Source organism: Tursiops truncatus, chromosome 7, assembly GCF_011762595.2.
Source record: "Tursiops truncatus isolate mTurTru1 chromosome 7, mTurTru1.mat.Y, whole genome shotgun sequence".
Taxonomy (NCBI): Eukaryota; Metazoa; Chordata; class Mammalia; order Artiodactyla; family Delphinidae; genus Tursiops; species Tursiops truncatus.
In genome coordinates this window covers 56,612,039-56,627,133 of record NC_047040.1, presented here as the reverse complement: position 1 = coordinate 56,627,133, position 15,095 = coordinate 56,612,039, and the positions used below count along the sequence as shown (strand labels likewise).

General features: G+C 37.5%; 1 protein-coding gene across 4 annotated transcripts in view; it reads left to right on the top strand.

Annotated features, from left to right (window-relative positions):
• Positions 1-15,095, top strand: part of MTX2 (metaxin 2) — a 63,699-nt gene that overhangs the window by 13,737 nt on the left and 34,867 nt on the right. For 3 of the 4 annotated variants that reach the window (XM_019923185.2, XM_019923188.2, XM_019923187.2), the window contains 2 exons: positions 9,688-9,735; positions 10,783-10,829. In XM_019923185.2, coding sequence (XP_019778744.1) covers positions 9,688-9,735; positions 10,783-10,829 — 95 coding nt within the window. Of the gene's footprint in view, positions 1-9,687; positions 9,736-10,782; positions 10,830-15,095 lie in introns of those variants that run through there. The other variant, XM_019923186.2, reaches the window with a different exon arrangement.

The window sequence follows — 15,095 nt, the reverse complement described above, 5'->3', positions numbered from 1 at the left end:
TCTCTAGTCTGTCTTAGAATGTCTGCTCCTTGCTTCAGGACCCTTATTTCAATCTAAGGTGTTTTTTTTTTTTTTTTTTTTGGTGGTACGCGGGCCTCTCACTGTTGCGGCCTCTCCCATTGCGGAGCACAGGCTCCGGACGCGCAGGCTCAGCGGCCATGGCTCATGGGCCCAGCTGCTCCGGGGCATGTGGGATCTTTCTGGACAAGGGCACGAACCCATGTCCCCTGCATTGGCAGGCAGATTCTTAACCACTGCGCCACCAGGGAAGCCCTAAGGTATTCTTTGATCTTTCTATCTGCACTTCCTTGCAGTATATATTTTAAGTGGCTCCTGTGATCTGAATGTTTGTGTCCCCTCCAAATTTATGCATTGAAACCCTAATCCCAAGGTGATGGTATTAGAAGGTGGGGACCGTTGGGAGGTGATTGGGTAATGAGGGCAGAACCCTCATGATTGGAATTAGTGCCAAGAGATCCCAGAGAGCTCCCTAGCCCCTTCCACCATGTGAGGACCCAGCAAGAAGTTGCAGTCAGTGACCTGGAAGAGGTCTCCTACCAGAACCCAACCATGCTGGCACCCTGATGTTGGACTTTGAGCTTCCAGAACTGTGAGAAACAAATTTCTGTTGTTTATAAGCCACCCAATCTGTGGTATTTCGTTATAGTAGCCCAAGTGGACTAAGACAGAGAGTAGCCTTACCACTGTGTTACAAAATACTACCTGTCAGTATTTTAACTATTGGAACTATTTTAAGTTTATGGAAATGACAGCATGGCACTACACCTCTCCATTCTCTAACATGAGCCACTTTCTTTAAAATTTTTAAAAATTGAAGTATAGTTGATGTACAATATTGTATAAGTTATGAGTGTACAATGTAGTGATTCACAATTTTTAAAGGTTATATTCCATTTATAGTTATTATGAAATATTGGGTATATTCCCTGGGTTGTACGATACATGAGCCACTTTCTGACGTGAACATTGATCTCCAACTGTTGAGGTGATGGGAGAATGTTTTTGTTTTTTTTTTTTAATAAATTTATTTATTTATTTTTGGCTGAGTTGGGTCTTCGTTGCTGTGTGCGATCTTTCTCTAGTTGCAGCCAGCGGGGGCTACTCTTTGATGCGTTGCTTGGGCTTCTCACTGCGTTGGCTTCTCTTTGTTGCAGAGCACGGACTTTAGGTGTGTGGGCTTCAGTAGTTGTGTCACATGGGCTCAGTTGTTGTGGCTCACGGGCTCTAGAGCGCAGGCTCAGTAGTTGTGGAGCACGGGCTTAGTTGCTCCGCGGCATGTGGGATCTTCCCGGACCGGGGCCCGAACCCATGTTCCCTGCATTGGCAGGTGGATTCTTAATCACTGCGCCACCAGGGAAGTCTGAGAATGATTTTAAACTCTTATTGTGCGAAGCGTCATGTCCTGCTTACACATCTTTGAATTGTACTATAGTTTGCAGGCTGAATTGTTGAATCTAATATATAGCTCTTAAAATTCTAGCTTTGATAAAGTCACATGTCATCATATTTTAACTCTGAACATCTTAAAAATCTACTTTAAATGAAGGCTTCAGATCATAACTGCCTAAAACTTGACAGGTGTTGAACTTAGTGTCTATGTTGATATCGCTGAGATCATCAGTATAGTATTTATGTCAAACAGGAAATTTATTTCCTTCCTTTCTCTGTGTGTCTTGCAGTAACTTGTCCATGTTTAAGAGCTGTCAAATGTTCTTTGAGCATTTTGTTATATTAGTCGTATTTGCATTTACACCTTTGGCAGAACGACATCCAAATTTGGAGATAGGTTGCATGCGTTTCTTATTTCTTTAGACTGTCTAAATAGTCTTTGGAAGCAGAAGAGATGACATCAATGAGCTTTTGGAATCTAGTTGCCTAAGGATAAACTGGGTTTGACTTCATTAGTGCACAAATGATAGTTTTGTGTACAGTTATTATAGCATTAATCTACTTGATGGATTGGAAATATGACAGTACTGAAGCAGCATGTAATATTAGTGCCTATTATCCTACAAATTATGTCTTCACCTACATTCATATGCCAGAGGAGTCATGTTGTACATTAAGAATGAAGAATTAAAAAAAAAAAAACCCCGACAACAGAGGGCATCTCTTTTTATGGCCCTTCTCTTGTCCTTTTAGATTAGATCATCAAGAGATGGACTTTAGAATTAGACTTGTTTATTAGGTCATAGCACTTTCATACTGTGAAATACCCTGAATTGAATGGAATAGATAGATCATTTGCCACCAGAATGACTTATCACCCAACTTGATACTATAGAGAATACTGCAGGTAAAATGGAGTCTTTAAGAAACCTAGGTATATACATATGTGAATTTGTTGGCCAGTAGTCATTTCTCTAAAAATTGTAATGGTTTTGTAGTAAAGAATATTGATGTTTTTGTTATATTGGTTGATAAAGCTTAAAAATAATAGGTACCTGGGGCTTCCCTGGTGGAGCAGTGGTTGAGAGTCCGCCTGTCGATGCAGGGGACACGGGTTCGTGCCCCGGTCCAGGAAGGTACCACATGCCATGGAGCGGCTGGGCCCGTGGGCCATGGCCGCTGAGCCTGTGCGTCCGGAGCCTGTGCTCCACAACAGGAGAGGCCGCAACAGTGAGAGGCCCGCGTACCACAAAAAAAAAAAAAAAAAAAAAAAAAGTAATAGGTACCTTAAAGATAATTAAATGAGAATCAAGTATGTATTTCTGGGGGCTATGGGTTTTGCTTTATCATGTGTGTATTTCTAGCACAAATTCATTTATTTATGTATTGTTTATTTTATTTTATTTATTTATTTTTTTGCGGTACGCGGGCCTCTCACCGCTGTGGCCTCTCCCGCTGCGGAGCAACAGGCTCCGGACGCGCAGGCTCAGCGGCCATGGCCCATGGGCCCAGCCGCTCCGCGGCATGTGGGACCCTCCCGGACCGGGGCACGAACCAGTGTCCCCTGCATCGGCAGGCGGACTCTCAACCACTGCGCCACCAGGGAAGCCCTGTATTGTTTGTTTTATATTAGGGCTTTCAAAAGTCCAAAAGTATGTGTTCTCTCTCTTTCTAAGCTTTTTCCTCCTCCAACATAAATACTTGTGGGAGGTAGAAAATATCTTTGAAAAATTTAAAAACATTCCTTTGCATAAAAAAAGCTATCACTAAAGGCTGAGACTTTAAGAGGAATCACCTTTGCTCCTGGTAAAAGAGACACTAGTGTGAAATACTCAGGGCAGTTTTACCTGGGCAAAATTGGAAAGAAAGTAAAGGATAAAGGGGTTAAAAGACCTTTAATAATGTTATTTGGATAGAAAGTTATGCGGTGTTCTGATATTTGCTTTATTTCTAGATGTTTTTTATTTATACCTGTAAAATAGGAATATATTTCTTCTTTATAAAAATGATAAACACTTTCATGGACCTTTTGCTAGGGAATAAGAAGTCATTCTAATTTTCAAGAATGAATGTAGGTCACTAAGAGTATCTTGGAGTAAGTTATTGCTTTGGTATGAAAATGATATAGTAGTTTCTGATTGTGAAAGAATTAATTTCTGAAAGGTGGGTAGTTTTACTTTGGAACTCTTGTGGTAAAGATTAGTTTTAAATGATACTTAGACCAAAAAAATTTAAATATTGCTTAATTTGAATTTCATATTTTGGCATGTATTGTACATATTATTATAAATGCTATATTCAAGTTTGGAGCAATTGAGAAGCCTAGTCTTTAATAAATAATCTCAGGACCATAGGAATTTTCACATTCTAGGAACTTAACTGCCTAGAAACGGAGATAAGATATTGACATAATAATAGAATAGAGAAGAAAGCAATATATGATATAAGACAAGTACAAACTGCTATGAGCAGTATAGATAAAGGAGAAATTAGATTTGTTTAGTTACAAAAGCCTTCTTGATAGAGGTAGCATTTTAAGCTTGGTCTTGAAAAAGGTGTAGGATTTGGATATGTGGTAGGGAAGGAATATTCTGGACAGAGGGGAACAATTTGAGCAAAGTCACTAAGGTGAGGAAGTATGAAGTATATGGGGGAAATTTTAAGTACTCTGGTAGGATACAAGGGTACTATTATTAGGTAGATGGGTAGGCAGGTATTCCCCCCCCCTGCCATTAATTTGTGTGTGTTTTTTCCAAGCTTTTTTCGTGGTCAAAAAAGGTGATTTCACTAGAATAGAGGAGGACTCTTCTTTGTTCAAGGGTACGTGAATGGCTGGGTTCCCTGTTGAAACTTCAAATAAGTAGTTATTTAATTAGAACAATGTTTTCCAAGGTGGGGTGAGGTATATATACACCCTGTTTTATGCAGGACAATCCTTTGAAGTACAGGAAGAAAATATTGGAACTTAGGTTTCAGTTTATTTTTAACTGGTTTTTTTTTTTAGTGTATGTTTTATAATGTGCATGATTTATTAGCTTAGGAATACCAGCCATATGATTTCCAAATCTATTTGGGTCTGTATACTCGAGTATTTCTTTTTTTTTTGGCTGCGTTGGGTCTTCCTTGCTGCGCACGGGCCCTCTCTAGCGCAGCGAGCCGGCGCTACCCGTCGTGGTGGTGGGCGGGCTTCTCATTGGGTGGCCTCTCCCGTTGTCAAGCACAGGCTCCAGCAGCCGCAGCACGCAGGCTCAGTAGTTGTGGCTTGCGGGCTCCAGAGTGCAGGCTCAGCAGCTGTGGCACACGGGCCCAGCTGCTCCGCAGCATGTGGGATCCGCCCCGACCAGGGCTTGAACCCGTGTCCCCTGCATCGGCAGGCAGATTCCCAAACACTGTGCCACCGGAGAAGCCCCCTCAAGTATTTTATTGATGGGGACATGAGATTTTAAAAAGTGATATGTTAGAGTTAAAGAATATGGAAAGGGGAATAGTGAGATGACTTGTCAGATGGTTGAGGGCCGTGTGTTGGTCTTAGGAGCATTTCAACAGTAACATCCAGTGAAAATTGTATATTTGGTATAAAACATAGAAACAGATTTCCAGTTTTAGGGTCAGTGCATAGGTAAGTTTACAGGATTAGATTCTGCCAACTATTTCAGGCAGCTGTTTAATATTTTCATAGTTGTGCGATTGGTTGTAGTATTGGAGTTCTCTGGGTAAAAGTTTCCCTTTTTTTGGCCAGGTTGTGTAGTTTTCTTATCTTCCCTGATTCATTCTTAGCCTAAACAGTACAGAATCATAATAATGATAGTAGTAATAGTAAACACAAACATTTATTCAACCAGCATTTACTGATTGCCTGTTTGGTGCTAGGTTCTAGGAATTAGGTGGTAAGCAAAAATCAGACATGAACACTGGATTCATGTGCTTATTTTCTAGTGGAGGAGGTAAACAAGTAGTCCTCAAATCCCTGTAAAAATGTTGACTGTGATAAGTGGTTCAAAGAAGTGTGCATCTTATTCAAGCTTGAAACAGAGAGGGTTTGAACTATTCCGGAGGTCACTGAAGTCTTCCCTGAGGACAGGACCAGCTATATAATTTGTAGGGCCCAGGGCAAAATGAAAATATGAGGCCCCTGTTTAAAAGAACAGGGGCCTCAAGACTGGCACAGCAGAACATAAAAGCACCCGTGGAGCCCTTCTAAGTACGGGCTCTGTGCAGCTGTTTAGGTTGTAAGTCCATGAAGCTGGCCCAACCTGAGGAAGTGATGTTTTCGCTAAGATGTAAGGACACTAAAGGAGGGGAAGATAGCTCCAGGGTAGAGGAAACAGCTTAAATGAATCTCTGGGGCAGGAAGGAACGTGATGCATTCAGAAACTGGGTGAAGGCCATTGTGGCTGGTGTATAGAGTGGGTGGAGAGGAATGATGAGGCCAGAGAGGGAGAGAGGGTGATGTGTAAGGCCAAGCCGATCTTTATTCCAAGAGCCACACAAACTACTGATGTGTATGAAGCATAAAAATTACTTTTGATATGCAAATAATACCAGTAATTGGCACCTTGACAGTGTTGGACAACGTTGTCTCTCAGTCCTCATTTTCTATCAGTCTCCTTTTCAGAAACATTTATCCTCACCTTCTATATTTATTCTAAGCCTGGCCCTTCCCTAAGGCAGGTTTAAAAAGGCTCTTCACATCAGGGAGAGATTTTGGTGGTAGAAATTGAAAATAGGATAGGTGAGTCATGAAATTTTATTCACTATTGAATTAGTCTGTGGTCTAAAACATTTTAGGTTGGCTAAAGTAAAACTAGTAAGAGATGAAAATGTTTTATTACTTATTTTTAAAGATTTTTCTTTTTAAATGAGGCAGATTTTTAAGGTCTGTTGTCAGTACTATTATTTTGAATTCTTAATCTCCCTCTCTTTTACACATGATCAGGGACAAGGGTGGATATTAACTTCCCTAACCTTGGGAAAGAGGAGTGGGGAAGAAATTGTATTTTTGGACTTTGTCTTTCACATAACAGGCATTCTCAGTGAAAAGGCTTTAATTAATATTACCCAAACCAAGAAATAGGCTTTGTACTTTGTTATGTGTAGATAATGTTCATGATTCATGGACTTACTTATGAAAGCTCATTTCCTAGAAAGAAACCTACATGGTTGATTTGTAGATCCATTGCCATGTCACACAACTTAGTATTTTCACTATTGTCTCTCTGTTGAATAACACACCAGCCATTTCTTCTCCCATGTCATTCATTCCCTGATCATTCCCTGCATACTCTGCTATTTCTTGCCTCCTGGACTATGGATATACTGGAATTCCAAGCTGCTAAAATAGCATGGTTATATAGGTTTATATCCGCCTACTTGCCTTCTCTTTTTAAATGATAGGTTCTGTTTGTGAAGATAACATCAAATGTTTTGGCAGAGTTACTTTCTGAGAATTTACTTTCAATAATAATTCCTGAGTTGGAACATAGTCTGTATATTGGAGCAAGGAAAATATACTCCGTCATCCCCATTTCCAGCTTTAGGTTCTTAATAACAGAGCTTTTAGTATTTGTAGATAACTCCTTTGTTCTTACTTGCAGTCGGGTAATATGTTGCAAGATTTCTGTTACTTTTACTTATGTCGGTTGTATTATATCAGGAGAAAGGGGGTGATGATAAATGAACTTTTAACTGGAATTACTGAACACAGAAGTTCCTATTCATATGAGAACTCTGATACTGCAGAGTAGTGATGTAGCTTCTGATTTATCAAAGAACACTTATATTCAGCATATATTTAATGCTAAATGTATGTTTTTCCATTGTTTTGAAAATTTGTAATTCATGTCTAATATGTACACAAAATAGCTAACCGAAAGTTAAAATTACCGGAATATTTAATTAGAGCACCGTATTACTTTAACATAGTTGATAATTAAGTTCAGTAAAACTTTGATTAGCCAGAATGTTTAGGAGATTGACTGGTAGGTTTCTTTCCATGCACAATTAATGATCACCAACTGTACGCAAAACATGGCACAGTGTGGCATACACAGATGCATATGACATATTTGTGTCCTCAAGGAACTTAATTTCAATGTCTTTGGAACTTCTGTAAATTTTATTCCTCTGCCTTATTGCTTTCTTTAATAAGATTAATATAATGCATATAATTGAGTCTTTGATGATGTAGACTCTTATAATGAATGAACCTCATTGTATTGTTTCTTATATAGATGTAAACAGTGTAGGTGTGCTGATCATACAGTTTATCCTAAAAGGTTATTTTTTAGTAAATTGCTGATGTCAGCTTGTTTTTGTTTCCCTGACTTTTATTTTTAAAACTGTTACACAGGTTAATTGGGTTCTTATTGAAATTTTACTTTGTTAAAAAGTTTACAGTAACATATAGTAATATTTAGTTGCACTGCCTTTTTGTTATGTGAGTTGAAATTCAGTAGCCTTTACATAGATGTATACAGACAGTCCCTAACTTACAACGGTTTGACTTAACGATTTTTCGACTTTATGATAGAGCAAAAGCAATACGCATTCCGTAGAAACTGTATTTCAAGTTGTGAATCTTGATCTTTGCTTGGGCTAGCGATATGTAACTAGATACTCTTGATGCTGGGCAGCAGCAGGGAGTCACAGCTCCCAGTCAGCCACGAAATCACAAAATCAAAAGGGTGAACAACTGATACGCTTACCACCATTCTGTACCCATAAAACCATCCTGTTTTTCACTTTCAGTACAGTATTCCATAAATTACATGAGGTATTCAACACTTTATTATAAAACAGGCTTTGTGTTAGATGATTTTGCCCAACTGTAAGCTAATGTAAGTGTTTTGAGCACATTTAATGTGGGCTAGGCTAGGCTATGATGTTTGGTAGGTGAGGTATATTAAATGCATTTTCAACTTACAGTGGGTTTATCGGGATGTAAACCCATGGTAGGTCAAGGGAGGTCTGTAATACTGTGGATAACAGTGTGCAAAACTGTGTATGGTCCATTATTTGCTTGGTGACTTCATGTATTATCCCTAAGTATGAGTTTAATTTTGTGTAGCCCAGACCAAACCAAAATTTATAATTTACAATAATACAATGTTTTTCTTTTCATTCTAAAGTGGAAGTAAAAGGAAATTAAGGTGTCCACCCCTCCCTCCCACTCCTAAGACTGTTTTAGTGCATCTTAAATGATCAGTCTTAAGAAAAAAATGCTTCATGTGTATAAATTTCTTTTTTAAAAAACCAGCTGGAAGTATATATTAAAAAAATAATTTGTTACTGTGTCACAGAGACTGTATTAATTTAAACACAGTAAGAAAAATACCAATTATTATCAAATTTCATATTTGACTTTCTTGCTGACAGCAAATATAGTTAGAATGTTAGAATTGGTGACTCTGATGTTTTATGGCTTTTACAAAGAGGAATTCAACAAATGATATACTGTATATTCTGTCAGTGGAGGCATTGCTTCTTAAGTGCAGTTGATTAGACAAATTCAATCCCAGTGCTTTTTCCAAGCACTGGTAGGTTGCTAATATTCTCTTTGTAGTTGGAGTCTTCTCTGGATGAGAGATTGAGTCAAGGTCAAGCCTGGCTTCAGGCCTAAAATTAGCTTTAGTAGCTCTATTTCACATTGTAGGTACTTAACTGCTTCATCATGTTACTTCCCTTTGTTTTTGTGAGATGGTATTGGTGAGGTCAAGGCAATGAAATGTAGACAACAACAGGATTCCTCTGTCTGTTTAAATACTACCAGCTTATGAGGAAAGATGCACAGCCTGATACAGATGTATTTGATTCTTTCATACAGTGTTGTCTTTTGAAAATTTGCTTTGTTAAAAGTTTACAGTAAAATATTATAAATATTGCTTCACTACTTTTCTTTTTGATAGTGAACTGAAATTCAGTATCTTTTTATATGCATGAGTAACATTTTGGATATGTCTGTGTTTGAAGGAGGCTAAAGGAATAGTAGCATTTAGGCTGTTTTATTTTTTTAATTTTCCCTTTTGATTGGGCAAGATGTCTTCCACCTCCTCCCCATAAAAAATGAAACTGCCACCAAACATTCACTTAAAAGAAATTATCTAACCTGCTTATATAGGTTCCCATAGAATCTGAAGTAGTGTGACTAGTTGCCATATTTAAGGTGTCCTTGGCAATTGACTTTAAATGCTCTAGGCAAATGTATGTGATTATTAATTTGGTTGGTCATTGATATGTTTTTACCCTATGTGCCTAATTATCACTGCTGTGTTTCCACAGCTGCAGAACCTTGGCCTGAAAATGCTACATTATATCAGCAGCTGAAAGGTAGGTACTTGTTCTCAGTTAAAAATGGCTTTGTATCAAAATATATTTATTACCAAAAACACCCTTCAATAATAGAATCCTTTGCAAAGAGAACATAAAATATAAAGAAGGGATTCCCTTGTATAATTTGTCTAGGAGATTTTACCTAAATTTATATCTGCCAGTGTAAACCAACTATTCATGGCATATAAGGTCCTTAGTTTATTATTGACTCATTATATTGGCTGCTGTAGGCAGTGTAAAATGATGTGGTTGCAGGAGCAGTTGGCAGATTTACTGTGCCAATAGCTGACACAGCAGATTTTTGAAGTCCTGTGGTAAAGTGGGCTCTCAGTAAAAAGGAACTGTTAAAATGTATAGGCTAGGATGGTTCAGGCTCCCTTTAGCAGCTCTTCATATATCATCAGGTCACATTATGGACCCCATTTGGGGCTCAGCAGCCTGCTACAGTTGTCAGAAGACTGCAAAGTAATGAAGACTAATAGGCAGCAGCCCTAGTCTTCTAAGCATGGAATTTTTATTGCAGCGAACTTGTCATCTTTCTTTTGTGTGACAGACCTAGACACACTGTGTAATATTAACTGTAAGCTGGTTTTATATGATTTTGAATGCTTTTACTTTTAACTAGAGAGGTTTGAGTAGAGATACTATTTTACTTAATTTTAATGAAAAGAAGAGGAGTTTCTTGAAAACTTGGAAAACGAATTTGTTTTTAAGTGAGCGATTTTCATTATATATTGTTGATAAAATACAGTAAGTGATCAATTAGTTTTAGAGGAAATTGTTGATAATATACAATAAGTGATCAAATAGTTTCAGAGTAAATAGTTTTGTTTCATTGTTATTTACATACTATGATAATTTAATCAAAATTATAATCACACATTGATATAGACATATAGACACAACAGCATTGATATAGAACTTCATGATTACATTTTCTTTTTAGAAATAGGAATACTTTTAAAAAATAAAAACACTTATAAATGTATTTTACTTGTTTAGCAGTTATGCTTTTGACTCAGACCTTTCATTGTATTTCCACAGGGGAGCAAATTTTGCTTTCTGACAATGCAGCTTCTCTTGCTGTGCAGGTAAGTATGTAAATAATGTAATTTTTTAAATTTTGAGTTGCAAATTTTTTTTCCTCTCCAGTCTGATACTGTATGTTTAGAATTTTTTATGATTTATCATTATCAATATAACATCTCTTTGTGAAGTATAATTTTATTATGTAATATTATTCAGGTAATTGTTGCCAGTACATTATCAATATAACATCTCTTTGTGAAGTATAATTTTATTATGTAATATTATTCAGGTAATTGTTGCCAGTATGTAAAGTGAACATAAAAATCTTCATTATTCATTCTTTTTATAAACATCACTTATGTTGTGGGTGCATTTTCTTTATTTGCTGTTTTGCTTTTGGCTAGATATGATGGTATTGATTAGTTGGGGTGATATGTTCATTTATAGGCACAAAACTATTTTCTAACTTATTTGTAAAGTTTTATTCACTACATATTTTTAAGCATCATTCTCTCATTCTAGCCTTAATCCATTTGGTAATCATGAAGCAAACATATTCTTCTCCAGCCATTCCTTATATATTTATCGATTACATTAGTGTCTGTTATCCCCAGACCACTTACTGAATATAATAACTCTTCAAGTTGTATATCACAGTTGTGTAATCCAAAAGATTAGTGGCCCTGTAAACTTTAAACTGCACTATAGGAAGAATAGGATACTTGGGAATTGTTTGCCTTAAAAAAAAAAAGAGAAATGTTTATGTAGATTATGGAATTATAATTATTGAAACATTTTACATATTTAGTTGCTGTTTGGTTAGCTTACATAGTTTGAATCACAGAGGATTTTATTGTGTAGCACTTAAAAGAGAAATCTAAGACGTGACATTTGTTGGAGATGAGACTGTGAGCTTCTTGAGGACAGAAAGAAAAGGAAGAAGAGGGAGTGCTTTTGCTGCGTTCTAGGCATGATGCTAGGCACTTGGTCATCTTGTTTTTTTTAAATTCAACTTGATAATCATCTGGGCTTAATAACTATGTCTGATACATAGTTTGTCATTCAGTACATTTTAGTTTTGTTTAAGGCAGGGAAAGAAAGAAAAGACAGAAAGAAATGTGTTTGGACAATAATTTATTTGTATGAGTATGAGCTTTTTTAAGTTTCTTTCTTTTAGAAGATTTATATATTTTTACCAAGAATATAAATTTTGTTTATTTTATTTACTTACCTTTATTTTATCTTTAGGCACTAGTACTATAACTAGTGTATTTTCTTTCTTACGGTAATCTTTGAGAGGCAGAACTTCTTAGTTGGTTATACTTAATAAATATGGACTTTATACTGCCTTTTTGGCAGGGGGGATAAGGAAGTTGAAATTTAAGTTTAGTTTTCAAATACTAATGACACAGTGTCTAGCTTATAAAATGTACTCAATAAATATTTGTTGAATGAAGGGTTTATAAGTGTGGTAGAAGCAATCTTGCTTGATAACTGATAGCACAAGTAAATTACTTGCTGTGTGTGAAATAGTGTCTTCAATCTTTATACTTTTGAAAAGATAGCTTCAGGGCACAGTGAATTTTTTTTTTAACATCTTTATTGGAGTATAATTGCTTTACAGTGGTGTGTTAGTTTCTGCTTTATAACAAAGTGAATCAGCTATACATATACATATATCCCCATATCTCTTCCCTCTTGTGTCTCCCTCTCTCCCACCCTCCCTATCCCACCCCTCTAGGTGGTCACAAAGCACCGAACTGATCTCCCTGTGCTATGCGGCTGCTTCCCACCAGCTATCGATTTTACATTTGGTAGTGTATATATGTCCATGCCACTCTCTCACTTTGTCCCAGCTTACCTTTCCCCCTCCCTGTGTCCTCAAGTCCATTCTCTAGTAGGTCTGCATCTTTATTCCCGTCCTGCTTCTAGGTTCTTCATGACCATTTTTTTTTTTTTAGATTCCATATATATGTGTTAGCATACTGTATTTGTTTTTCTCTTTCTGACTTACTTCACTCTGTATGACAGACTCTAGGTCCATCTACCTCATTACAAATAACTCAATTTCGTTTCTTTTTATGGCTGAGTAATATTCCATTGTATATATGTGCCACATCTTCTTTATCCATTCATCTGTTGATGGACACTTAGGTTGCTTCCATGTCCTGGCTGTTGTAAATAGAGCTGCAATGAACATTGTGGTACATGACTCTTTTTGAATTATGGTTTTCTCAGAGTATATGCCCAGTAGTGGGATTGCTGGGTCGTATGGTAATTCCATTTTTAGTTTTTTAAGGAACCTCCATCCTGTTCTCCATAGTGGCTGTATCAATTTACATTCCCACCAACAGTGCAGGAGGGTTCCCTTTTCTCCACACCCTCTCCAGCATTTATGGTTCGTAGATTTTTTGATGATGGCCATTCTGACTGGTGTCAGGTGATACCTCATTGTAGTATTGATTTGCATTTTTCTAATGATTAGTGATGTTGAGCATCCTTTCATGTGTTTGTTGGCAATCTGTATATCTTCTTTGGAGAAATGTCTGTTTAGGTCTTCTGCCCATTTTTGGATTGGGTTGTTTGTTTTTTTGATATTGAGCTGCATGAGCTGCTTGTAAATTTTGGAGATGAATCCTTTGTCAGTTGCTTCATTTGCAAATATTTTCTCCCATTCTGAGGGTTGTCTTTTCGTCTTGTTTATGGTTTCCTTTGCTGTACAAAAGCTTTTGAGTTTCATTAGGTCCCATTTGTTTATTTTTGTTTTTATTTCCATTTCTTTAGGAAGTGGGTCAAAAAGGATCTTGCTGTGATTTATGTCATAGAGTGTTCTGCCTATGTTTTCCTCTAAGTTTTATAGTGTCTGGCCTTACATTTAGGTCTTTAATCCATTTTGAGTTTATTTTTGTGTATGGTGTTAGGGAGTGTTCTAATTTCATTCTTTTACATGTAGCTGTCCAGTTTTCTCAGCACCACTTATTGAAGAGGCTGTCTTTTCTCCATTGTATATTCTTGCCTCCTTTATCAAAAATCAGGTGACCATATGAGGGCACAGTGAATATTTTAGCTCAAGCACTAATTCTTAACCCTTTTTTTAAAAAAATATTTATTTATTTATTTTTGGCTGTGTTGAGTCTTCGTTTCTGTGTGAGGGCTTTCTCTAGTTGTGACAAGCGGGGGCCACTCTTCATCACGGTGCGTAGGCCTCTCACTATTGCGGCCTCTCTTGTTGCAGAGCACAGGCTCCAGACGTGCAGGCTCAGTAGTTGTGGCTCACGGGCCAAGTTGCTCCGCGGCATGTGGGATCTTCCCAGACCAGGGCTCGAACCCGTGTCCCCTGCCTTAGCAGGCAGATTCTCAACCACTGCGCCACAAGGGAAGCCCCCTCTTAACCCTTTTTTAGTTGCCATTTTTGGGATAACTCTTTCAGGATCTCATGAAAGCTACTATGGAATGTTTCTCTAGGAAACATTCCAGTGCGTATAGAAGTATAAACATACCCAGGCAATTCTGCATGTGGTTTCAGGAGGCTTACTGATATCCCTGCTGAAGGTATCTGGGGGTCCCTTGTTAAGAGCCTCTAAAACTAAAGAATAGTAGTTTAGGAAGTACTGAAGTAATTTTCACCAATAGGAAGGTTATTTTGGGTAGGAATAGACCAGTAGTTCTTAACAGAGGGAGGATTACTACCCCACAGAGGACATTTGACAGTGTTTAGACATTTATTTTTTTTTTAACATCTTTATTGGAGTATAATTGCTTTACAAACTTGTGTTAGTTTCTGCTGTATAACAAAGTGAATCAGCTATATGCATACATATATCCCCATATCCCCTCCCTCTTGCATCTCCCTCCCACCCTCCCTATCCCACCCCTCTAGGTGGTCACAAAGCACCAAGCTGATCTCCCTGTGCTATGCGGCTGCTTCCCACTAGCCATCTATTTTACATTTGGTACTGTATATGTCAATGTTACTCTCTCACTTCATCCCAGTTTACCCTTCCCCGTCCCCGTGTCCTCAAGTCCATTCTCTACATCTGCATCTTTATTCCTGTCCTGCCCCTAGTTTCATGAGAACCATGCTTTTTTTTTCTTTTTTTAGATTCCATATATATGTGTTAGCATACAGTATTTGTTTTTCTCTTTCTGACTTACTTCACCCTGTATGATAGATTCTAGGTCCATCCACCTCACTACAAATAACTCAATTTCGTTTCCTTTTATGGCCAAGTAATATGCCATTGTATATACGTGCCACATCTTCTTTATCCATTCATCTGTCAGTGGACACTTAGGTTACTTCCGTGTCCTGGCTATTGTAAATAGAG